At 48.5% G+C, this 24,355-nt stretch overlaps 1 protein-coding gene across 3 annotated transcripts in view; it reads right to left on the bottom strand.

Annotated features, from left to right (window-relative positions):
- Positions 1–24,355, bottom strand: part of LOC144951851 (uncharacterized) — a 78,382-nt gene that overhangs the window by 38,176 nt on the left and 15,851 nt on the right. The window contains exons 4-16 of one of the 3 annotated variants that reach the window (XM_078882216.1): positions 21,745–21,801; positions 20,504–20,540; positions 15,434–15,550; positions 15,190–15,307; positions 14,764–14,939; positions 14,378–14,465; positions 11,807–11,985; positions 9,982–10,031; positions 8,833–8,863; positions 7,974–8,084; positions 5,340–5,457; positions 1,395–1,582; positions 994–1,081 (exon numbers count right to left, since the gene is read on the bottom strand). In XM_078882216.1, coding sequence (XP_078738342.1) covers positions 994–1,081; positions 1,395–1,582; positions 5,340–5,457; positions 7,974–8,084; positions 8,833–8,863; positions 9,982–10,031; positions 11,807–11,985; positions 14,378–14,465; positions 14,764–14,939; positions 15,190–15,307; positions 15,434–15,550; positions 20,504–20,540; positions 21,745–21,801 — 1,358 coding nt within the window. Of the gene's footprint in view, positions 1–993; positions 1,082–1,394; positions 1,583–5,339; positions 5,458–7,973; positions 8,085–8,832; positions 8,864–9,981; positions 10,035–11,780; positions 11,986–14,377; positions 14,466–14,763; positions 14,940–15,189; positions 15,308–15,433; positions 15,551–20,503; positions 20,541–21,744; positions 21,802–24,355 lie in introns of all 3 variants that reach the window. The other 2 variants (XM_078882209.1, XM_078882202.1) reach the window with 2 other exon arrangements.

Here is a 24,355-nt window from a genome sequence, read left to right on the forward strand (position 1 = left end):
CTCGACTTAGCAGTGTGACAAAGAACCAGTCACAGAGTGACAAGAAACTGGAGTAAAAATGTGTCCTGAGTCCTTGAATTGCTTACCTTGCAACCGTGTCCCAGTATGACAGGGAGAAGGGAATTTCAGGAATATAAATACAAAGCGACCTACCTCTTTGGTTACAGGTTTGGTATAACTCTGGATCCTAGGCTGAATCTCACGTGGTCAGGTGCTCTTTGCCACTGTGTGCTCCCAGTGGCGCTCAGTCGTGGGTGCTGGTGACATTGCGACTTGCCTTTGACGGCGATCATCCAGACACGTGCCACCCTGGTGCTTGACTCAGCTCAGTGCTGACTCCTATGCTCTTGACAAAGCAAATCTTATCAGTGGAGTCCAACCGCCCCTGCTTACATGCATCTGTTACCCATCCATCGTCCACTTAGGGCCTTTTCTGCAAGAGCTGTGCCCTTGCACTTTTGACTGTGCCCTGGAAACTCGTGTTCTCCAGAGCGAGGAACCACACGGACATGGATCTCTTGTGGACTTGCGTGGCGTGTGAATACAACTGTGCGGGAATGTCGTGGGAAGTTGTTTTACCTGTTGCCCCGATGCACCTTGCCACTCAGGATTAGGAATTCTCTACCGACACTTAACAACTTAAGTTTGTGGTGGCTTTTGTGTTATTAATGAAAGGTCATTTTGCAGCTTGGTCTCTGTATTTCATGCAGGCCTAGCACCGGAAAGACCGTGAGTGGATGTGGCAGAAAATAAGGGGGAGACCTACACCTACCCCCTTTTATAACACACGTACACTGTAGTACAGGGAATGTGTAAGACACACTGTGATATAGGGAATGTATAACACATACACACACACACTTTCATATAAGGAATGTATAACACACACGTGGTGTAGAATCTGGAACTTATAAGGCACTCTAGAATAATGAATGTGTAAGACACTTGTATAATTAATGTAAAGGACTCGCATACACAGGGAGTGGTACGTACATGCTGTAGTGCATGATGGAGCTGCAGTCGTAGGGGGTGGACACGTCATGAGCGTGTGATTTCATCTTCACGATTTGACTCTTCCATTCTAAAAAAGAAACAATGTTCACCATAAAATGCTTTAAAAAAAATGTAGAATTTATATTTCTCCTTGTTACAAACTCAACCACTTGTAACACAATGTTGTGGTACGGACGTAGTGTATGTGGTTGTTGTGCTATGAAGCAGCTCATGTTCTCCTTTTTACGGACAGTTGATAAGAGACGAGTGCACCGCGAGTGCCCGGCCACTCTGGCAGGAGTGGAGGATCGGCACTCGTGGCACCAGACGCAGCTCGGAAGCAGCTGTCACGAGCGGTGCTCAACCTGCACCGGGGGATGGAGTCACAAACGCCTTCTCACCTTCCTTGATGTTGTCGCTCAGCACCCAGACGTGGTCGTCGCGGTCGCTGCGGCAGTGCTCATGGTGGAAGCCGAGTGCGTGCATCAACTCGTGCAGAACCGTGCCCTTGGTCACCTTCCCGGGCTCCAGGGACAGATCCTGGCTTCCACCCTGCCTCCCCACATATGACCAACTCTTGCTGAGAGAACTGAAAGCAAAAATCATTCACTGGTATCAAGAAATCATTTTTAATGCATTCAGATCATGTAGATTTGTAATCCTGGTGTAAATGAGCCAATGCATTTGCATGCAACAGAATAAACTGAGCACAACAGCATAAAAGAGTGAATTGTCATAGTCAAGGTGGAGGGAAATAAATTAAGAATGCTCTGTCAATTGTCATGACCTGTCCTTGTTATAAACCTGCAGCCACCACTGCTGATTTTGATTTATTTAGAACACCGAGCATCGTATGTGAGAAGGCTGCCCAAGCAGGGGAACTCTTTCACTTTTATCTTGTTACCTACAATCGGAAGATTAATTTCCCTGCATTCTCTCCTTCATACTCTCATTTCTCTTGTTCATGTTTATTTTTTGTCGTAATTCTCTTTTACTTTATTAACTTTGTAACTAAAACATGTCACCCCTTACTCTCTAATAGCCAGCACCTGCTTGCCATCTGCAAATCTGCTGATCTCACTGACCTCCAATAATTCCTTCCACCATGATTTCCCAAGCTGCTTCATTATCATCATCATCTCCACAAAGGTGCCAGTGATAATGTGCACCCCTGTATCGCACCTCTTCAGATTTCTGTATTATCTGATTCGCCTTTGGTTATGTTCACTGTTGCTGTTTGACTCATGTGCAAAGCCGCAATAAGCTGTCTATCTTTCCAGTCCATTCTGATCATCTGGAGCAAATTGAACAAAACACATCTTGTGACAAAGCGTAATCTAATTTATTGCTCCCCCACCTAAAAGTTGAACAATTTATTATCGATTCCTTCTGCCTTCCCCGTCTTCATACTTTTGATTGCTGCAACGACTTTAGTTTGAAGAATAGCAGAACCCTTGTCTTCTTTGTCTACCAGTCTCTCTGGCTTCCCGTTTCACATGGATCTTCAATGTCTACTTTACACTTTTCTCTGACTTGTTCTGCTTCATCTGTGCTTGTCTTTGTGCTGTTTGCCTTTTGGCGTCCTCTGGTCTAATTCCGTTTGAGATTAGGCTCTAAAGAAAGCTGTCTGTGGTGTGGACCAATCAGTTTAAAAGACAATGCATATATTATAATTGTTTTTTTACCCTTCTATCTGGCAACAAAACTGACACCTTTTTACAAGGAGTCATGTTTGCATAGACTGCAATACCTGCAGTCATAATACAAACAAGAGACATAACTCTGAAGAATAGCAGGACCCTTGTCTTCTGTGTCTACCAGTCTTTTTGGCTTCCCGTTTCACATGGATCTTCAATGTGTACTTTACACTTTTCTCTGACTTGTTCTGCTTCCTCTGTGCTTGTCTTTGTGCTGTTCGCCTTTTGGCGTCATCTGGTCCAACCCATGTGAGACCAGGCTCTAAGGAAAGCTATCTCGGGTGTGGACCAATCAACTTCAAGGACAGTGCACATTATCAGAGTTATGTCTTTTCTTTGTATTATGACTGCAGGTATTGCGGTCTATGCAAACATGACTCTTTGTAAAAAAGGTGTCAGTTTTGTTGCCCGATAAAAGGGTAAAAAACCAATTATCATATTTTTACTGGCAAATGAGGTTCCCATAGTGAATGCATATATTATCAGAGTATGTTTTTTTGTTTGCATTCTGATAACAAGTATTGTGGTTAATGCAGACATGATTCCTTGTAAAAGGTTTCTATTTGGTGTTTTAACATCTTAACACCTGTTTCCTTTTCCTTATTGATATTTTTAACAATTTCCTCTTTTACCCAAGGCTTTTTCCGCATTTGCTCCCCACCTCTCTTCCAATGGTATTTATGTGCTTGAGAATATTACTTTAAATGAATCTAGATTCCATCTCTCTCCTCTTTTGTTTGAGTTTATTTTATTCAATTTCTCCTTCAAAGTAATCGGGTAATAAGAGCCTGTCTCTACCCCTGGGTAGCCGTGAGCGATCAACGTGTTATTTCGGTTTCTCTGTTTGACTACGATGCAATCTAATTGGTATTTTCCAGAATCACCTGGTTATTAACAGGTACATTGATTTATTTTTTTAATGGTGGAACCAGATGTTTGCTATGCAAAGTTTTCTTAACCTACAGAATTCTACCGGTATTTTTTTATCTCTATCATTTCTAGTTACCAAACCAAAACCACCTGCTACTTAGAGGTCTCCACTTTCACTCCCTCTGCATCCAGTCATCCATTAGAGCGGCACAATTATACATGCTAAGGCAAAAACATTCTCACGTACTGTTTTATTGTAGTTAACAATAACTCCTGATTAAAGAGAGTACGATACGATGGTCTTCTACTGTGAACGTATTTTAATGCACTTCCAATGAATGTAGACTATGCACTCATCAATCCTCACAAACACAATCAAACGTGGCAACATCTCCCAACTGAAAATGGTTATTTGCATTCAATCCTCCATGTCACCTGGAGGTGGCACCGCACTCGTATTGTGCCACCCTGCCAAGTGGCAGTCAATGAATCCCAGCACCTCGACACTGCTACACAAGAGGGTTTGAGAGATGAATGCCATTTGCAGTGACGAGTCAGATGCAATGACGTTCATGTTGCACTGCATCCAACTGGGCCTCACACGGTGCTCGTAGCCAGATCAATGTGCTCATCTAGGTTGGGGTTTGTCAATTTCATAAATCCATGTCTGACTGCTCTGGCCAAACCAAACACTCGATAAAAATGCAATTTTCAGTTTGGCTGAGTTCGATTTTTCATTGGGGTGAATGTTTTATATAGAAAGACCTCTTGGAGGGTTGGCGCCAAGTATGTGAGCCTTACACAGCACTGAGATGTCTGCTGCTATAACGAGTATGAGGCGCCAGAGTCATTTCACATCACTTCTGAAGGCCAAGGTTAACACATGGCAATGGCTAGAAGGAAAGCACAGCATCTTGTGGTTGGCTGTGATGAGCCAGACTTCATCCCAATGGAGGCAGATCAGGTATAGAATGTGGAATTGCACAGAACCATATGTCCTTCACAGAATGCTGCATATGCCGTTTGCAAAAAAAAGAAATAAATAACTAGTGGCCAGATGTAAAAACTATCAATAACCAGTAATGATTAGATGTATAGAGTGCTTACATGCAGTGCATCCCAGAGCACTATGCTAGACTCAGAGAACAACAGGATCCTCAAGACAAAAAGTAAAAAAAAGGAGTTGAAAAATGCAGGAGAGATTTGGTAACTCTACTCACTCAGGCTGAGCCACTGAAGCTCAATACCAAACACATCCGAAGAACAAACCCCTGATAATACCACGGATGCAAGACCAGCTGCAGTCCACTGCCAGAATCACACAATCCACCCCAACCAAAATGATTACACCTATCCCTGTCAAGAGGTCGCACAGATTCCATGAGGGGGCCGGCACTGGCATAGCCCAGCCCCAAAGAGCAACAGAGAACCTCAGCACCACTACAGCACAGTCCCAGCAAGTTGCAGATAACACAACACTAGCACAGCACAGCTCCATCAAAGCCCCAGAGGGCTCTGAGCCCAGTGGCAGCGCGTTTAAGGTCTCACACTTACACAGATGTAAAAAACGGCAGCTATTGCACACGTTACACAGGCTGGCTCGCAATGGCAGCCATTGCTCAAAGATATAAATGGATGCAAGCAGATGATGTGAGTAGAGCATGTGAATTATGGTTGTCAAAATGAATTGAGTGCTGGATAAGAATTCGAAATGTGAGTAATGGCTGTGGATTGCTGAAATGGTGTACAGTATGTGAGTATTGGATGCGAAATCCTCACCCCTCCAAGGCCTGGATGTGAATGAAGTCCGTCTCTTTGCCATGAGGGCGGAATCGCATGTGGGTTTTCTTCTCAAACTCCTCTACAGCCTGCTCGATGGCTTTCACATCGTAGTCATCTGCAAGACAGTGAGACATTTCATAGCAGTGAACTTCATTGCAATGCTCATGCATAGTTTTCCATAAATATTCACTGATTAATTCACATCAAAGGGGGTTCAAACACCTTGATATTAATGAATGCTCATTGTAATGCTTTGCACTAACTTGCACAAGCTCGGGCTCATGAAACCCGTGCCTATTTCTCATGCGGGTATAAGGAAATTGTTCAGTGGAATTGTGGCAGTTGACATTGGATGATAGCAGAGCGTCATTCCCAGTCGTGTCCATAGGAGGCTCAGGTGAACATGAATAATACCGCTAATGTCTCCACACCTCACCATCACTTCCTTCCTTCTGCTAGATCCTGCAGTTGTAAGGTGGACACTCGACCTTCAATGTCTCCACCATGTGGTTGCTCGTCTCCTCTTGGTCACTGACCTTTGTCTTGTCGCTTTCACTGTAACGGGACCCCTTCCACCCTGCACAGGTGTACCACCCATCACAACCTTCCTGTTGCACTTTGAACGTTTTACGGATTCACAATGAAACTAAATAAGTTGTCTACATCCATGACATTCCTAGCATCGTCTGCAGGCTCCTGTGTTCAAAGACGAAGTGTTTTTTTCTCTCCTTTTGTTGAAGACCAACTCTGACAAAGACAAAGACTCCCGTATAGTCTATTAACAAACTGTTGGGGCAAGTGCTGTTAGCGAGCACTTATGAAGGCCGGTGAGTCACACAAGGGGGTGGGTGGCCATCACCACACCCGGCCGCCTTTGTCTCCCTAGAGGCGATGGCCCAGGACCAGTTCAGATAACAGTCACTGGTATTAGGCGTGAGCGAGAATCGAACTCGGGTTGCGGGGGTTGTAGCGCAGTACGCTAACCGTTGCACTACCGCCACTCTATCAGCTCCGTGTTAGGGAAGCTCATGCTGAGAGCCCAGTGTCACACCCAGTGACCAACACTGCCCTGAGCTGCTCTGTTCCAGCCATGCTCCTCGCTAACAAACCTGGACTGTCCGCACACTCCACGTCTCCCAGGTGCCATCATCCATTGTGAAACCTTCATGTTTGACTGTCCCTACGCTGTCTATGGGTTTAGTGAACACAACGTTGAGTCAAGAGGGTGACCCACACCGCCCTGTGGAGCACTGGGTCTCCTCGTATCCACACACAAGGCTGTGTCCCAGCGCACGAGTGCTGTCTATGGGTTGAGTGAACACAACGTTGAGTCAAGAGGGTGACCAACCCCGCCCTGTGGAGCACTGGGTCTGCTCGTATCCACACACAAGGCTGTGTGTCCCAGCGCACGAGTGCTGTCTATGGGTTTAGTGAACACAACGTTGAGTCAAGAGGGTGACCAACACCGCCCTGTGGAGTACTGGGTGTCCTCGTATCCACACACAAGGCTGTGTCCCAGCGCACGAGTGCTGTCTATGGGTTTAGTGAACACAACGTTGAGTCAAGAGGGTGACCAACCCCGCCCTGTGGAGCACTGGGTCTGCTCGTATCCACACACAAGGCTGTGTGTCCCAGCGCACGAGTGCTGTCTATGGGTTTAGTGAACACAACGTTGAGTCAAGAGGGTGACCAACACCGCCCTGTGGAGTACTGGGTCTCCTCGTATCCACACACAAGGCTGTGTGTCCCAGCGCACGAGTGCTGAAGCTATCTGTCTCTCGAATGTCACAACCACCCAGAGCCTCCCACAGCCCCTCTCCTCAAACAGCCAGATGCTGGCTTTAGGTCCACTCAGAAAATCAAAATCTAGTGGGGGACAGAGTCATGTCTTCACTGTTATGGGCAGGGATATGTTTAGAACAAAGTAACACATTACACACAGACTTGTAAACGTATTGCAGTGATCGAGGCATACGTAATGATGCCTTTATAATTTATCTTTGCAAACTTAATGGCAGTAACTGAAAAACGTTAATTACTAGTTTTATTGAGGTAAACAATGTTCTGAGACGTGAATCATGCAATAACGATGCTATAAATATGTTTATTCTATGATGTGTTGATCCCTTATCATAGTCATCAAAGTGCATTTTCATATTCACCAAATATTATAATTAAAGTCAATTTGTGATCATCACAGTGGATATCACAGCAATTTAAAGAAAACATCGTGCAGGCAAAGTGACTGTTGAGAGTAACCGCGGATCCCGTATGCAGGCGTACACGTACGGTCTATGTGACATCGCCCACACAGTGCGTGGTCACGGTAGCGAGGTTGCCTGCCGCTCTCCCACAAGCGACATGCGTTTGGGCAGGGCTCACAGCACGCGTGACGAGTGCGGGTAAACGATCCAACAAACTTGAACCAGGACAGTGGCAATACTTGTAAACACGAGTTATCGAGAGTATTCCCGTAAAAATTTAAATGTAAATTTAGAGGGAATCAGCCTCTCAAACTTAGCTTCATGATGAGAATACGGTGTTGCTTATAAGAAAACAAAAAAACGTTAAATAAGCCCTGCCGCAGAGCACTAACGCACTGACAGTTCATGAGGTCAATGCGACACTTACAGAAGTCCTTGGACACCTTGTAGGGGATGTACACACGGCCATCGTCACTCTTGGGCCAGTGACTGACTGGGAGTGAGAAGCCGCTCCATTTGACTCCACACCCGGTAAATTCTGAAGCCGGAGCGAGAGGGGGGGGGGGCAGACAGCTCACGCAGGAAGCTCTCCTCGCACAGCCTGGGCTTGCCGTGAGTTGGGACACCGGCCTGCAAGCTCGAGTCGCGTACAGCATCAGAATTGATGGACGCTGCTGTGCCTCAACTTCACTCACACAGCAGAGCCACACCCTAAACCGTCACAAAGAGGCAGCGAGAAGCCAACTGACATGTAATGCGCACACTTGGCACAAGTCAGCCAACATTAACAATGATACCCTTTGTTTGTCGAGAAATGCCTCAATGAGTCCCAAGACCCATTCAGTAGGGTCCTGCATTGGGATGCTTGGTCAGTTCAATGACGTGGCATGTGGGAGGAAGCCAGAGTACTCACAGAAACCCCACATACATGCAGGAAGAACACTCAAAGCTCCACACAGATGGATTCAATGGACTTGCCATACTGCCATCTGGTTGCAGCCAAGCAGGTGTGGGAATCTCACAAGTCTGTGTGATCCTCACCCCACAGCCCCAACGTGCGGGATTACAGGGTGCATTCCACCACACCAGGCTCAAGGTGACTTTGTTGTCTGAGTCTATCGCATTCAGTCAGAAAGGCTGAAGCCAGGCTGCAGTAAATGTTCGCAAGTGACAGTGGTGGCTATGGAAGCCGATCAAGAATGGCGCTGTGCTCACTGCACTGGGCACGTGGAGGTGGATTCCTCCCGTGGGCTCCGTGAACCTGAACAAAGCCCCGTGGTGCGTACCTTTCTCTTTCTTCTCTGGAGCACGGGGAAGCTGAAATAAAATGACAAAATAATAATTAGGCAACAAGAAATTCTAAAAACAGAAAAGGAATTGGATTATTATCACACTTGTTTACCCAGGAGGGTTTTGCTGAGTTTTCGCAAAATAAATAAACTACTATAATATATACCAGGTAAAGGCTACTGAACTATATAGCTATTTTCAGAAAAGATCTGGCCACAAAAGATAGCACAACGAAGCAGCTTATCATGTGGAAATTTATAGAAGCCAAATAATCTAAATGCATGTTTCTAAACATGCAGGGAAAAACTGGAGGGCCTGGAGAAAAATACATGCGACCATGGAAAGAACAGGCAAACTCCAAATTTATCGACCTCAGGGTCGTGATAGAACCCACGAGCTCCTGCATACCAGGTGATAGAGATAAGATCTAACCACCGTGGCACCCCACAGAAGGAGATGATGGATGCTATGTATATTCCAATTTCAGAAATGTAGAAAATGTAGACTACGGGATCTTAAATGTCCACTGTAAAGCAAGCGCCACATATTTTTTAATCCTTTATAATAAGTTCACTTGCTTGCTTGCTTGCGCGCTTGCTTGCTTGCGCGCTTACGACTGTGCAAATCTTTCGGTCGTTTTTTAACCCACTTCCCGTGATCCAATCGAGCTGACATTTTCCACACAGACTCGTTGTGCGTGACAATAAATTTTCGTGAAAATTTTTTTCCAAAATTTTACACTTTTTAGGAATTTTTTTTTTATATTTAATTACCAATTGCTTAATGGTGGCAGGCAATCATCTGACCCATAGGTGGCAGCCATCTCAAGCCAGAGGACGAGAGGACTCTAGCCGCCACGCATATAAAGGATTTATAGTGAAAAACTTTGTTTTTACGGGTTAATTTTTTACAGCTAATGCACCAACAGTATTAATCAGAGCGGCCACTGGATTTGAACTTTGAACCTCTGCAACAAGCAGCAAACACCCTACCACTTGGTTGAGTAACTACCCCATGGAATTAACCTGCCGAGGGTTTATATGGGGACAGCTCAGGCTGTAGGTTTGCTTCAATATAAATACAAATATTTCTACGGAAGTCAGGCTGTGCTCTGCTAGATCATGGAATTTTGCTGCAGACCTCACCGTCATTTTAGGGCTTGAGACATCAGCTTCTCTGTATGCAGCGCTGGCTCCTGCTGGGATAAAGCACAGAGAGGAATCAGCGAACAAGCTCGTGCAGAGTGCACATAGCCAGGATTGTCAACACACGCAGCAGTACAGACAGCACTACGGGACTGCATTGCCTGTGGGGATGAGGCTCTGTGGGTGTAATGCTCTGTAGGTATAAGGCTTTGTACCATTATCATCATTACCATAATTATCATCTGCTGATCAAAGGGTTCCCAGGTTCAAGTGCCTCTGTGTACTACATTGATCACAACCCACAATCAATTCCTTCCTTTTGACAAATTTGCTGCAATAATCAAGTTGACACCTGCCTTCTAATGTGTTTATTACATTGACTCATCATCTGGTCTAAAGTCTTCTAGGTGCTACCTCCAATAGCTGTCTTGCCCATGCGTAACAATCATCACTTCCTCTTCATGATTGCATCTACAACCCTCTACAGTATTGATATGTTCTATTCCGAACATCCACGTTGCTTACCCTACACTTCCATGGATTTCTATAATCTTCTGCCTGTAACTGAGTTCAGAGGTCAGCAGCTTCTTTCCCCGTTGCTGTGTTCAAGTCCAGCTCTCTGACCCATACAGTAACACGGGCCACTACCCCTGCGTCACACATCTCTTCACGTGAACATTCACATCTCTACTCTTCCCAAGTGCTTTAAGTAGCCCATCAAAATCCATGCCCTACTAGCTGACTATCTCTCGACCTCCTTATCACAACTCCCAGTGTTGTGCCAATTACTCCATAAATACAACAAAGCCTTTGAGTTATCATGCCTGACTGCGATAAAGTCTCACGTCTTACCGTGGAACCTGCGATGAAGGTGCCCAGACCCATCCCTAGCCACTGCTATCACCTCTGTTTTTTTAAAGATCACCTGAAGCCCCAGGTTTCTCAGGACATCTCTTAGAATGATGTTTATCATATCACAGCAACATGAATGCTGAACACAGAGAATATTCTGCTGCTCATGCAATGAGGAGACTTCCCCATATACTACGCATTATGAATGTCATTGTAATCAACTTCACCCGCTAAAATCTGGCCTCCAGTTCACACGTTGTTATTCAGCGATGGCTCTGCACCAACGGGAGCCACGTGTTTGCTTGGCCGAGTGGGAGGTGGGCGACCCGGCCGGGCGGCGAGGGAGAAGCGAGCGCCGGGGCTGTGCCGGCGCTGTGGCCGAAGCCGCTCGGCTCGTTCTGTGGGCACACAGCGCTACAGAGGCCCCGCCATGCGAGCCGCCTGCTGTCTCAGGGCAGGGCCTCCACGTTGGACATCGTCTCAGCTGATGGCTTCTCTCTGTAGTACCTCGTGATTCGTGCTCGACGAATACACTCTGACATGTGGTTGTAATATGGACGGTGCAGTAAAGGATCATCAGGAGGATGACGACGATGATGATGTACTGGACCAGGCGACTCCTCGCCACTTTAATCAACGAATGCAGAGGAAGAAAGAGGAGCAGAACGGGCACTGACTCGGTGACATCTCTCGTCGTGAACAAACAACGCGGTGCATAGGCAGTGCACACACGGCCTGGCCAAACGTAACTTGTAAACAATTGCCTCATTAAATAACCAAGTTTCAAATGTACAAATACGCATACTCTGAGAAAGTATATTGACGGGGCTCCCTAGGATGATGTAGCCATGAATCACAGATCCGTATCTACACCTGCCCTGCCAGTACTACTCAACGGGCTGACAATCAAGAATCTTATTCCTGCACTGTAATATGATTTGCTCATGGAGCTCTCCAGCTGTGCGTCTCTCACCCAGCGTCCGCGCTGGAGCTGTGTCGGTGGGTCCCCGTGGTGCCGGCTCACAGCCGAACATCTTCTCGATCTTCTCCACGTCGCCCTCACTGAGGGTGTGGCCACCTCCAAAGCGACGCATGGTGCTTGTGTCCTTGGGCACCAGCGTTGGGCTGTGCTCATCTTTCGAGCCGGCGGTCCTGCGGAGTCATTTAAAATTGTAGTTCATTGCCAATGAAATAAGAGCAAATTGACACCAACGTCTCCATTGTAAATCAGCTAAAGTCATAATTTATTTTGTCATTTAGTGGGGTTTTGGCCAGTACAATATGAAGCAATGCACTATTCTTGTGAATGAAATCCTCATTACAGCCATGGACAATCCCTGAGCTGTTGAAAGCCTCCCCAAGTCATCACCATCCCTCATGCTGCCGCGACGCGCAGTCCGCCCAGCACTGCACAGGAGCCGATTTCATCGCCGATGTCCTCACAGCCTCCCTTGGCTGTCACTCCATCTTTAGTCTCGACCAGCAGCCATCATTCCGTCTAGTGGCGGGTCCTGTCCAAGCTCACTTGCTTTTTTAACCATCAATGTCACATCTCTAACCTACGTATGTTCTCTATCACAAGTGTTCCTCGTTCTGTCTCTGACAGTAACCGTAGAAATCATCTCCCCAAGCTTCTTTGTGCACTTTGGAAATGTTTTTAAATTTCTTGACAATGTACAAGTTTCTAAGCCAGATATGTCATAGCAGGTTAGACACACTGATCACAAACTGTACTGACGAGACACATTGCTATGTTACTCTTCGTTATCTAGTTCAGCCTTCCAGAAGCACTCCAGCCTGCCCTTGTCCACCGCTGTACTTCATCACTTTGCTGTCGGGATGTCTTCAAAAACAGAGATAAATGTACGGACATTGCTGTGTTTCCCAGTTGTGTCTCTCTGACATTGTTGAACAATGAAATAAGGACCAATACCTCTGCAGTTGCCGATCATTGTTGTAACGCTGTGGGCTCACACGAAATTGATTTTTCCAAGACGGAGGTACTCTGCAAACCTACTGGCTACCTCAGAGATTTGTTCATGAAGCCATCCAGATATAAAAAACAGACAACTTCAACCGAGAGGATGGGTACAAACTGAGCAATAATTGGAAGGATGTTATTAACCAGGTAAAGTCTTAACCGACTGTGATGTGTCCATCCAACATGCATATGTTAGCTGTTATTTCGACTCTCTGTCTCTCTCTCTATGCCTCTCTCTTAGATCTCTCATGCTCACATGTCCATTGCATTGCACTCTCTTGGCTTTGGATTGAACTGTCATGCTCACATGTCTTTTGGATTGCACTCTCATACTCACAGGCCCTTCGTATTATACCTGTTGGGTTGCACTCCCTCGTCGGGGAGGCCCATCTTTTCTCCTTCTTTTCTACAGTTACATGCTTATTTCTCACTTTAACATCGTGCTAATCCCTCACATTAACATAGCCACTTCCGTGCCCTCTAATTTCTCACTTTAACATCGTGCTAATCCCTCACATTAACATAGCCACTTCCGTGCCCTCTAATTTCTCACTTTAACATCATGCTAATCCCCTCACATTAACATGGCCACTTCCGTGCCCTATAATTTCTCACTTTAACATCGTGCTAATCCCTCACATTAACATGGCCACTTCTGTTGCCCTCGTTTAGGAGGTCGCTCTTCTATCTTACAGTTACATGCTAATTTCTCACATTAACATCACTAGCCCCGGCCACTTCTTTATAACCCTTGAGCTACACCCATTTCAAACCTTTTAAAACAGTCTGCCTCAGCAGCAGACCATGTTTTCCCACCTGATGACAGACGCTTGTGTTGCGCCTGAAACGTCGTGATTTATTTTATTTTATACCTACATGACTTTACCGAAAGAACCAAAGAGTAAGTGAAATAAGTTTGGCACTGGGCCCAACAGTGAGTTTATTAAGCCCTTCTAACATTGATGTAGTTCATGGCCATTGGACGTTGCAATGACTCTACTTTCAGCAGTTGTAGATCGTGTTCATAATATTACAGAGCAAATGGAAGAAACACAGAAGGATTATGATACAGATAATAAAATACTGTAACAAGTGAAGCTGTGGAGGTGGGGACCTATATCCACATGCACAGCACGAGCAGCTGCTCTTAGGCCAGACCAAGAGGCCATGGACGCACAGCTAAGGAGCTGAGAGCAGGAGCTTCGTGGGGCTCAGGAGGAACTGGACCTGAGTGGACTCGGCTCTTGTCTGGTACCCGGGATGTTGGGCAGATGCCAGGAACTCAACGGGTCAACCCAGAGAACTTGGATCTGCCCCACGACCTCGAGCCAAGGGACCATCGCAAGCGAGGCCATGTGACCTCGTGGTGCACCGGGCCTGCTGCAGAGGCTAACTGCATGGCATATGGTGAAGGTGGTTAAAGTTCGTAATGGTCCATGGCTGGGTATCCATCCCTTCCCCTCCAAGATCTGGCCACGTCTATCCTGGCTCCAGGAACTCCACAAAGCACCTGGACCCCTTGCTATCAAAGTGCACAGCGTGCCGGCACACCGAGAGACGTACATGCCGTAGTGGGTGACGGAGCTGTAGTCGTACGGGGTCCTTAGGTTGTGCTCATGGGGGGTTGTCTTCACAATGGCATCCACCCACTCTGAAAATAAATATATTATTTATGACAAGGTCATTAAAGGAATACAGCTTCTCACATTATCACAAAAAGCCAAGGGCAATACTCTCTAACACAACGAAGACTTTGGTTGACACCGTTAATTTGACTCATAACTTAGAGCCTTCATCAATCTGCTGTTGGACATTAGCCTATCCACACTGTGTCATCATGGAGGTGGGTTGTGTAAGGTGGAGGCGATCGCCTAGGATCAGGTCATAGACCACACGCCACTGATGATGGCCATGGCTGAGAATTGAACTGCGCTGTCTGTCCCTCTCACCGGGCTTGACGTTGTGGCTCAGCACAAAGACGTGGTCGTCGCGGTCGCTGCGGCAGTGCTCGTGGTGGAAGCCGAGTGCGTGCATGAACTCGTGCAGAACGACGCCCTTGGTCACCTTGCCGGGCTCCAGGGACAGCGCCTGGTCCCCGCCCTGACGGCCCAGGAACGACCAATTCCTGTAGAGACAACCCCAGCATGAGTACTGAGCCCCATTCACTCACCACTCATCACACAGAGACAACCCCAGCCTGAGCACCAAGCCCCATGTAGTGTCTGTGTCTCTGTAGTGTCCGTGTCTCTGTAGTGTCCGTGTCTCTGTAGTGTCCATGTCTCTGTAGTGTATGTGTCTCTGTAGTGTCCATGTCTCTGTAGTGTCCATGTCTCTGTAGTGTCCGTGTCTCTGTAGTGTCCGTGTCTCTGTCTCACCCGTCCCACGCGTGGATGTAGATGTAGTCGGTCTGGCTGGAGCGAGGGATGAACCGGACGCACGTTTTCTTCTCAAACTCCAACGCCGCCTCCTCAATCTTCTTGACGTCGCCGTCGTCTACACGATGAGACACGGGGAGACTCAGGGTCACGTGAGTCGTCACGTGTGGGGGTGAATGGGGACCAAGGGGAGTACAGAGTGGGGGTGAGTGGGGGACCAGGGGAAGGAGGCGAGGCCACTCACAGAAGGCGACGGACACTTTGTAGGGGACGTAGATTCGGCCGTCCCTGGCCTTGGGCCACTTCTGCACGGAGCGACGCGTGGGGTGGACGGCGATGTCTCCCCACTCGAGCTTGTAGTCTGGGTGAGACGGGACAGTGTCACTCACTCACTGACACTCACACTCACTCACTGGCACTCACTCACACTCACTGAGACACTCACTGTGACAGTGAGATTCACAGCGATGTCTCCCCACTCGAGCGTGTAGTCTGGGTGAGACGGGACAGTGTCACTCACTCACTGGTACTCACAAAGACAGAGATCCCCCGTATAGCCTTAATAGACTGTTGGCGCAAGTGCTGTTTGCGAGCACCTATGCAGGCTGGAACGGCACACGAGGGGGTAGGTGGCCAGCACTACGCCCGGCTGCCTTTGTCTCCCTTGTCAAGATGTATGCACACCGCACCAAGTACTCATTTTGAGTCGACTTAGGGAAGGCCCAGGACCGGTTCGGATAATCGTCACTGGTGCTGGTGGCCGTGAGTAGGAATCGAGCTCTGTGACTAGGAATGTTTTTGTTTTTTGAAGGCCTGGCCTCCGCAGGGGAGTGGTACGTTTCTGTGAATGCGTTCCAAATGTCCGGATGATGTCTGGGCGCTCCCTGCAATACGATCGCCGTATACGGCACCTGCATGTAACGACTTGCAGACGCTAACAACCCAATAATAATAGGTTTTTAACCCTTTTTTCTGGCAACAAAACTGACACCTTTTTACAAGAAATCATGTTTGCATTAACCACAATACCTGCAGTCAGAATGCAAACAAAAAACAACTCTGATAATGTATGCATTGTCCTTAAAATTGATTGGTCCACACCAGAGACAGCTTTTCTTAGAGCCCTGTCTCACATGGTGTTGGACCAGATGACGCAAAAAGGCGCACAACTCAAAGACAACGCACTATCAGAGTATGAGGGCTCGGGGTAAGCATTTACATCATGAGGCCTCCTTTGCCAGTAGCAAAATATAATAATAGGTTTTTTACCATTTTTTCTGGCAACAAAACTGACACCTTTTTTTTACAAGGAATCATGTTTGATTGCATTCTGACTGCAGGTATTGTGGATAATGCAAACTTGATTCCTTGTAAAAAGGTGTCAGTTTTGTTGCCAGAAAATAGGGTAAAAACCCTTTTATTATATTTTGCTACTGGCAAAGGAGGCCTCATGATGCTAACAACCCAGTGGCACTCGTGTGCATCATGGTGAGAGGGGAATTTAATACAGACTAAGAGACCATCACACGTGGACAGAGAATGAGAGGAGGGCCTGGAGCCAGACTTGGACATGGGCACGGGGTTGACAGTACGGACGTCTGGGGGAACAGAGTTCCAGACCCTGGGGCAAAGGACAGAACGGCCTCCCACTTTGCAGATGTTGACTGGGGTCTTCAACAGAAGACCTTGTTGGTGAGCAGAGTGTGTGTGACTGGGCGTAGAGTGAGATGAGAGGGGAGAGGACGAAGAGTGTGTGACTGGGAGTAGAGTGAGATGAGATGTAAGAGGCAGGAGAGTGCGTGGAGGGAGTAGAGTGAGATGAGAGGGGAGAAGTAGGAGAGTGCGTGGAGGGAGTAGAGTGAGATGAGGGGTAGGAGAGTGCGTGGAGGGAATATAGTGAGATGAGAGGGGCGAGGACGACAAGAGTGAGTCCATGGAGGATCTTGAAGAGAGTGGGTGTCTGGAGATCGATCTGGGATTGGGATGGGAGCCAGCGGAGGGATTGGAGGGTCGGGTGATGTGGTCTCGTGTGCTTGTGTGGTGAGAAGTCACCTGGAGTTTGTGGATGAGGAGTTCGGGGATGAGGTAGAGGAGAGAGTTGCAGTAGTCGAGTCGTGATGCGGTGAAGGCGTGGGTGAGGGTGGGTGAGGGTGGGTGAGGGTGGGTAAAGGTGAGGGTGGGTGAGAGTGGTGGGTGAGGGTGGGTGAGGGTGGGTGGGTGTGTGAGGGTGGGTAAAGATGAGGGTGGGTGAGGGTGGGTGAGGATGGGTGAGGGAGGGTGAGTGTCTCAGCAGCCACTGGGGTTAGGGAATGGTGAAGGTAATGGATCTGGCAGAGTGGAGCCTTGTGTGTAGAGAACAAAACGCGATGATGAATCCGAGGCTCTGTACCCTCTTTCCCAGTGCCTTGTCAGTGGTTAGGAGGAGCGCGCTCACACCGGAGTCTTTGCCGCCGAGGAGGACTTCACCGTGAACATTTGCCTGGAGAAACGTCGATTTGCCCCAAGATGCGAGTGAAGGCAGCGGGTGAGAGTGGCGATGGGGTTGGGTCAGGGAGTCCGTGACAGCGCAGGGCCACGTGCCGCCAGCGCGGAGAGGGAGCAGACTCACGGAGCCCAGCGGGGAGCCCACAACACGGGGGCAGTGAGGACCACACCACTGAGCGGAGTGTAACTGAAGGGATTGTAACTGAGGGGAGTGTAACTGAGGGGATTATAACTGAGGGGAGTGTAACTGAGGGGATTGTAACTGAGGGGAGTGTAACTGAGGGGATTGTTACTGAGGGGATTGTGACTGAGGGGAGTGTAACTGAGGGGAGTGTAACTGAGGGGAGTGTAACTGAGGGGATTGTAACTGAGGGAATTGTGACTGAGGGGAGTGTAACTGAGGGGAGTGTAACTGAGGGGATTATAACTGATGGAATTGTGACTGAGGGGAGTAACTGAGGGGAGTGTAACTGAGGGGATTATAACTGAGGGGAGTGTAACTGAGGGGAGTGTAACTGAGGGGAGTGTAACTGAGGGGATTGTGACTGAGGGGAGTGTAACTGAGGGGAGTGTAACTGAGGGGATTGTAACTCAGGGGATTGTAACTGAGGGGATTGTAACTGAGGGGAGTGTAACTGAGGGGATTGTAACTGAGGGGATTGTGACTGAGGGGAGTGTAACTGAGGGGAGTGTAACTGAGGGGATTGTAACTGAGGGGATTGTAACTGAGGGGAGTGTAACTGAGGGGAGTGTAACTGAGGGGATTGTAACTCAGGGGATTGTAACTGAGGGGATTGTAACTGAGGGGAGTGTAACTGAGGGGATTGTAACTGAGGGGATTGTGACTGAGGGGAGTGTAACTGAAGGGAGTGTAACTGAGGGGATTGTAACTGAGGGGAGTGTAACTGAGGGGAGTGTAACTGAGGGGATTGTAGCTGAGGGGATTGTAACTGAGGGGATTGTGACTGAGGGGATTGTAACTGAGGGGATTGTAACTGAGGGGAGTGTAACTGAGGGGAGTGTAACTGAGGGGATTGTGACTGAGGGGAGTGTAACTGAGGGGATTGTAACTGAGGGCATTGTGACTGAGGGGAGTGTAACTGAGGGGAGTGTAACTGAGGGGATTGTAACTGAGGGGAGTGTAACTGAGGGGAGTGTAACTGAGGGGATTGTAGCTGAGGGGATTGTAACTGAGGGGATTGTGACTGAGGGGATTGTAACTGAGGGGAGTGTAACTGAGGGGAGTGTAACTGAGGGGATTGTAACTGAGGGGATTGTAACTGAGGGGAGTGTAACTGAGGGGATTGTGACTGAGGGGAGTGTAACTGAGGGGAGTGTAACTGAGGGGATTGTAGCTGAGGGGATTGTGACTGAGGGGAGTGTAACTGAGGGGAGTGTAACTGAGGGGAGTGTACTGAGGGGATTGTGACTGAGGGGAGTGTAACTGAGGGGAGTGTAACTGAGGGGATTGTAACTGAGTGGATTGTGACTGAGGGGAGTGTAACTGAGGGGAGTGTAACTGAGGGGATTGTGACTGAGGGGAGTGTAGCTGAGGGGAGTGTAACTGAGGGGATTGTAACTGAGGGGATTGTAACTGAGGGGAGTGTAACTGAGGGGAGTGTAACTGAGGGGATTGTGACTGAGGGGAGTGTAACTGAGGGGAGTGTAACTGAGGGGATTGTAGCTGAGGGGATTGTGACTGAGGGGAGTGTAACTGAGGGGAGTGTAACTGAGGGGATTGTAGCTGAGGGGATTGTGACTGAGGGGAGTGTAACTGAGGGGAGTGTAACTGAGGGGATTGTAGCTGAGGGGAGTGTAACTGAGGGGAGTGTAACTGAGGGGAGTGTAACTGAGGGGATTGTGACTGAGGGGAGTGTAACTGAGGGGAGTGTAACTGAGGGGATTGTAGCTGAGGGGATTGTGACTGAGGGGAGTGTAACTGAGGGGAGTGTAACTGAGGGGATTGTAGCTGAGGGGATTGTAACCGAGGGGAATGTAACTGAGGGGAGTGTAACTGAGGGAATTGTTACTGAGGGGATTGTAAGTCGTCTCTGCGCTAGGCATTGTTGTACTGTAGGAGGAAGCGAGTGGCATCAAGAGGGGCTACAACTGGACTCGTGTTGTGCGGTGCGCTGTGTAATTGTCTCTCTGCGCAGTGTTGGCTGTTGCTGCGTGGATTGCTCTGTGGGCATTAAACCATTTCGCAGGCACTTCAAGATGCGATGGAATGTTGGGTGCATCAAAAATATCATAAAATGATGCTGGTGATGTTTAACTTACTCATTAACATCACCTTTTATAGACATTAAACAGTGAGGATGGGGGCTTTGGGGAGGGTGGGTCAAAATTAATTAACGCACTGCATGCACACAGCACGCACACCACACCCAGCCCACACACCACACAGCACGCACACAGAACACACAGCACACTCAGAGCATGCACAGCATGCACACTGAGTGTTTACTGTGAAAAGAGCAGGGTGAGAGTTCACAGTGAGGTGTGCAGGGTCAGAGTTCACAGTGAGGTGAACAGGGTGAGAGTTCACAGTGAGGTGTGCAGGGTGAGAGTTCACAGTGAGGTGTGCAGGGTCAGAGTTCACAGTGAGGTGAGCAGGGTGAGAGTTCACAGTGAGGTGTGCAGGGTCAGAGTTCACAGTGAGGTGTGCAGGGTCAGAGTTCACAGTGAGGTGTGCAGGTTCAGAGTTCACAGTGAGGTGTGCTGGGTCAGAGTTCACAGTGAGGTGTGCAGGGTCAGAGTTCACAGTGACGTGTGCTGGGTGAGTGTTAATGTTGAGGTGGGGGCAGGGCGTGATGGGAATGCTCCTCACCTCGTTTCTCCACCTCCACCTTCAGCTTCTCCCTGAGCTGCATAGCGGAACAAACAACACAGAGAGAGCAGAGTGAGAGAGACTCATGCACATTGAGACAGTACATCACTAAACCAGTGACTCATGCACACTACAGCTAGACAGCCATCATCATGGCATCACGATGCGTTTCTACGACTGGCCCTGTGACTCCTTAGTGTAAAGATCCACTGCTGTGCACTGGAAAACGTGGAAGGTTCTGGTGGTGCACGCTGACGTCTCCTCTTCAGATCGTTCTGGAGGAGCTCCCAGCTTTCACAGCGTCGCTGTGGGCCACAGCCGCGGGCCCCACGGAGCCGTGGTTTCGGGCCGTGTCTCACTCGGCCACAGCGATGGCCCTGGTCAAGCGCCTGCTCTCCACGGCGGCGTCTTCAATCAACGTCCGTTACATTCTGAACGTCCGCCCTCTCCTGCAGCTCAACGTTTGTATTGCTCTCTCTTCGCTGCGTTGTTTTGACATTGCCATGTTATCACATCCACACTCCCTCGTCATATTTCTGTTCCTTTGCAAAGTTATTTTCTCTTTACGTTGATTCTGACATTAATTTTGCAATCAATGCAATTGTCAGATTGGGACTGTTCTAGACTTGATATCAGCATTGTTGACCTGATGTTATGCTGAGGTATTGGTGATGTCGCTGATATCACACGGTGGAGGGAGGCAATGGGAGCCCACGTGACCTACACCTCCCTCGTCATGGCGCAAGAGGCCCGGTAAACAGTGCGGTGCTGTGGGGTGAAGAGGTGGAGTGGGGGCTGGGGGGTGGAGGGATGGAGCCTGAGCCATGGAGCTACCCTTGGGCAGACACCCCGAGGGACGCAGCAGTGAGCAGTAGGATGGCCGTCCACACAGCTCCTGCCCCAGGCATGGACAACACCAGGGGGCTGCACGGATTCTGACGCGAGCCTCCCTCCCCTCGGACGACTCAACCTCCAGTGGGCACCGTGTGCGGCCCTGCCCATGCAGCGCAAGCGCCGGAGGACAAGACGCAGGCTCCGCCAGACTCCGTGCTGCACTGACCTTCATAGGTGCTTGCTCATGGCATTCACCTACTCAGGCTGGCCGTCGTGAAATGTTCATCGTTACGAGCAGAGTGTATAACATGTGCAGTTTGTATTCATGTATTCTATGAACGTTATGCACGTGCTAAATGAATGCATTTTGCAAACTGCACTCCCAGGTCTCCCTGGCTAGGCCTCACCTTCGGGATGAGTTCTTCCAGCACCTTCTTGTCCAGACTTGAGCTCGCCCCCTCCGTCTAGAAGCAGAGCAGAGATGAGTCACCCTGTGTCTCAGTGATCCATGGGAGACAGAGATGAGTCACTCTGTGTCTCAGTGATCCCTGGGAGACAGAGATGAGTCACTCTGTGTCTCAGTGATCCATGGGAGACAGAGATGAGTCACTCTGTGTCTCAGTGATCCCTGGGAGACAGAGATGAGTCACCCTGTGTATCAGTGATCCCTGGGAGACAGAGATGAGTCACTCTGTGTCTCAGTGATCCCTGGGAGACAGAGATGAGTCACCCTGTGTATCAGTGATCCCTGGGAGACAGAGATGAGTCACCCTGTGTCTCAGTGATCCAGGGGAGACAGAGATGAGTCACTGTGACTCAGTGATCCCTGGGAGACAGAGATGAGTCACCCTGTGTATCAGTGATCCCTGGGAGACAGAGATGAGTCACTGTGTCTCAGTGATCCCTGGGAGACAGAGATGAGTCACAGGGTGGCTCAATGGCCTAGCTCAGTGCTCTCTGCGAGTCGTGAGTGCAGGATCTCTTAGTGAGGCTGTGCAGCTGCAGCAGTCCCCATGAGAGGAGCCGCTCACTGCCGCTGTGAGCCGGCTGCCCTCTCAGCCGCACGGCGCTCTCCACGCCGCTCCCAGAGGGCCCCGCAGGGGCTGCCCAGCCACCGTGCGTGGACTCTCGCCGGTTCCTACGGCGGGGAGCTTCACTCGACGCGGAGACCGCGAATGGTGCCGCCGCCTGCGCCGGTGAGAGTGCGGCGAGGGCTGCGTGGTGAGCGGGGCAGGGCCCTGCTACGCTGGGTGCAGCACAGTGCAGGACTCTGCCAAGCGGTGCCGGACGCGTCGCGTCATAAGATACGCGACGCCGCTGGGCAGCTGCGCTTTGCCCTGGTGCAGCGCTGCAGGACGCTGACAAGTGTGTTGCTAATCACCAGAGGTGTGGACTCGAGTCATGTGACTTGGACTCGAGTCAGACTCGAGTCATGAATTTGATGACTTGCGACTCGACTTGGACTTGCATAACAATGACTTTGTCCCACCTATGAGATGTGGACTCGAGTCATGTGACTTGGACTCGAGTCAGACTCGAGTCATGAATTTGATGACTTGCGACTCGACTTGGACTTGCATAACAATGACTTTGTCCCACCTCTGCTAATCACAGCCTCTACACACGGTGGGGGTAGTCTAGAAATCATGAATAACCATCATGGAAGGTCTAATAGATCTGGATAAACATTATAACTCTCTCCAGGAAGCATATAAGAAGATGCTTGAAATGTTTGACCATTTTAAAATGATTGCAGAAATAGAAAATAGAAACTGAGAATAAATCTTAGAGGCTATGTGTGTGGAACCTGCTTGGTTTTGTTTAAGGGCCGTCCATAAATGACGTCACGCGATTTTGGACGATTTTTGACCCCCCCCCCCCCCTCGTCACACGGCGTCACAAAAAGTCAGACCCCCTTCAAATATGACGTCACAAAGCTCTGCCACCCCCCCCCCAAAAAAAACATATTTCCATTTTGAAAATAAAACATGCTTCAAATCGCATTAAACTATTGTCATTGTAGTGCGTATTTAATGTGGCACTGCACCCTGATGTTGTAGGAGAAAACACGTATTAAAAAGGAGGCATTGGAAAGCTTAAATTTAGCATAAAATTCACTTGAAAATATTCAACGTCTAACTAAAACTGCAGATGTTCAGAATATTATATTGAAATTCTCTTATAATTATAAAATATTAAAAGTAATTATAAAAAAATACTTGAAACTTTGTAGTAGAACGAAGCAAAATGGAGAGTACAATTATAACAATCATATATTCATTCCACAGAATGAAAAGCCCTGGTAGAATCATTAGAATCAAAATGTTGAATAACAATCATTCTAAATTTTTTCAAAATGTATGCTTCTCCATTCTCCCATGGAGAAGCAAAATGCTCCTTCATGGAATAAATAAAAGGTGACCTTAGTCAATCTTAATTTTAGAACTTTCGTGACTGCAGGAATTATTATTTGGTTCTTTCGGTTAAGTCACGTCTAAAGATAAAATAATAAATTAAATTAAATAATAGAATACGACGTTTCGATTGCAACACAAGCAATCATCATCAGGTATAATGAAATAGCGACATAATATCTAACCAGAAAACTATAGACAGACATATTAGCAGACAGATATCACAAGATACATACATAGCGAGAGCAACACAGGTGACAGAGAGGGGTGATCGTCTCTGTGGGGTGGCCTTAAATAGACAGAGGGGGGGCGGAGGCAGAGAGAGGGAGGGGGGTTAGAGAAAAAATTAGCATATCAATGAGTGGTGGTATGTTTGTTATTTAGCTGTGAAGCTGTGTAGACTCATCCCCTGTGTTGCTGGGTCCAGCTCTGCTCTGCTAGAGGAGCCGTTGGGCTCCCCCGGTGTTACTTGAGGGGGGCCCAGACCAACCGACCCCCCCCACCCCACCGAGTCCCCACAGAGACTCTCCCAGCCGTGCGCTGTGCTGAGTGACGGCCGCTCACAGCGAGGGGGCTGACGGGGCCCAGCGGCGGCGCGGTCGCC

The sequence above is a fragment of the Lampetra fluviatilis genome, chromosome 3 (assembly GCF_964198595.1).
Source record: "Lampetra fluviatilis chromosome 3, kcLamFluv1.1, whole genome shotgun sequence".
NCBI lineage: Eukaryota > Metazoa > Chordata > Hyperoartia > Petromyzontiformes > Petromyzontidae > Lampetra > Lampetra fluviatilis.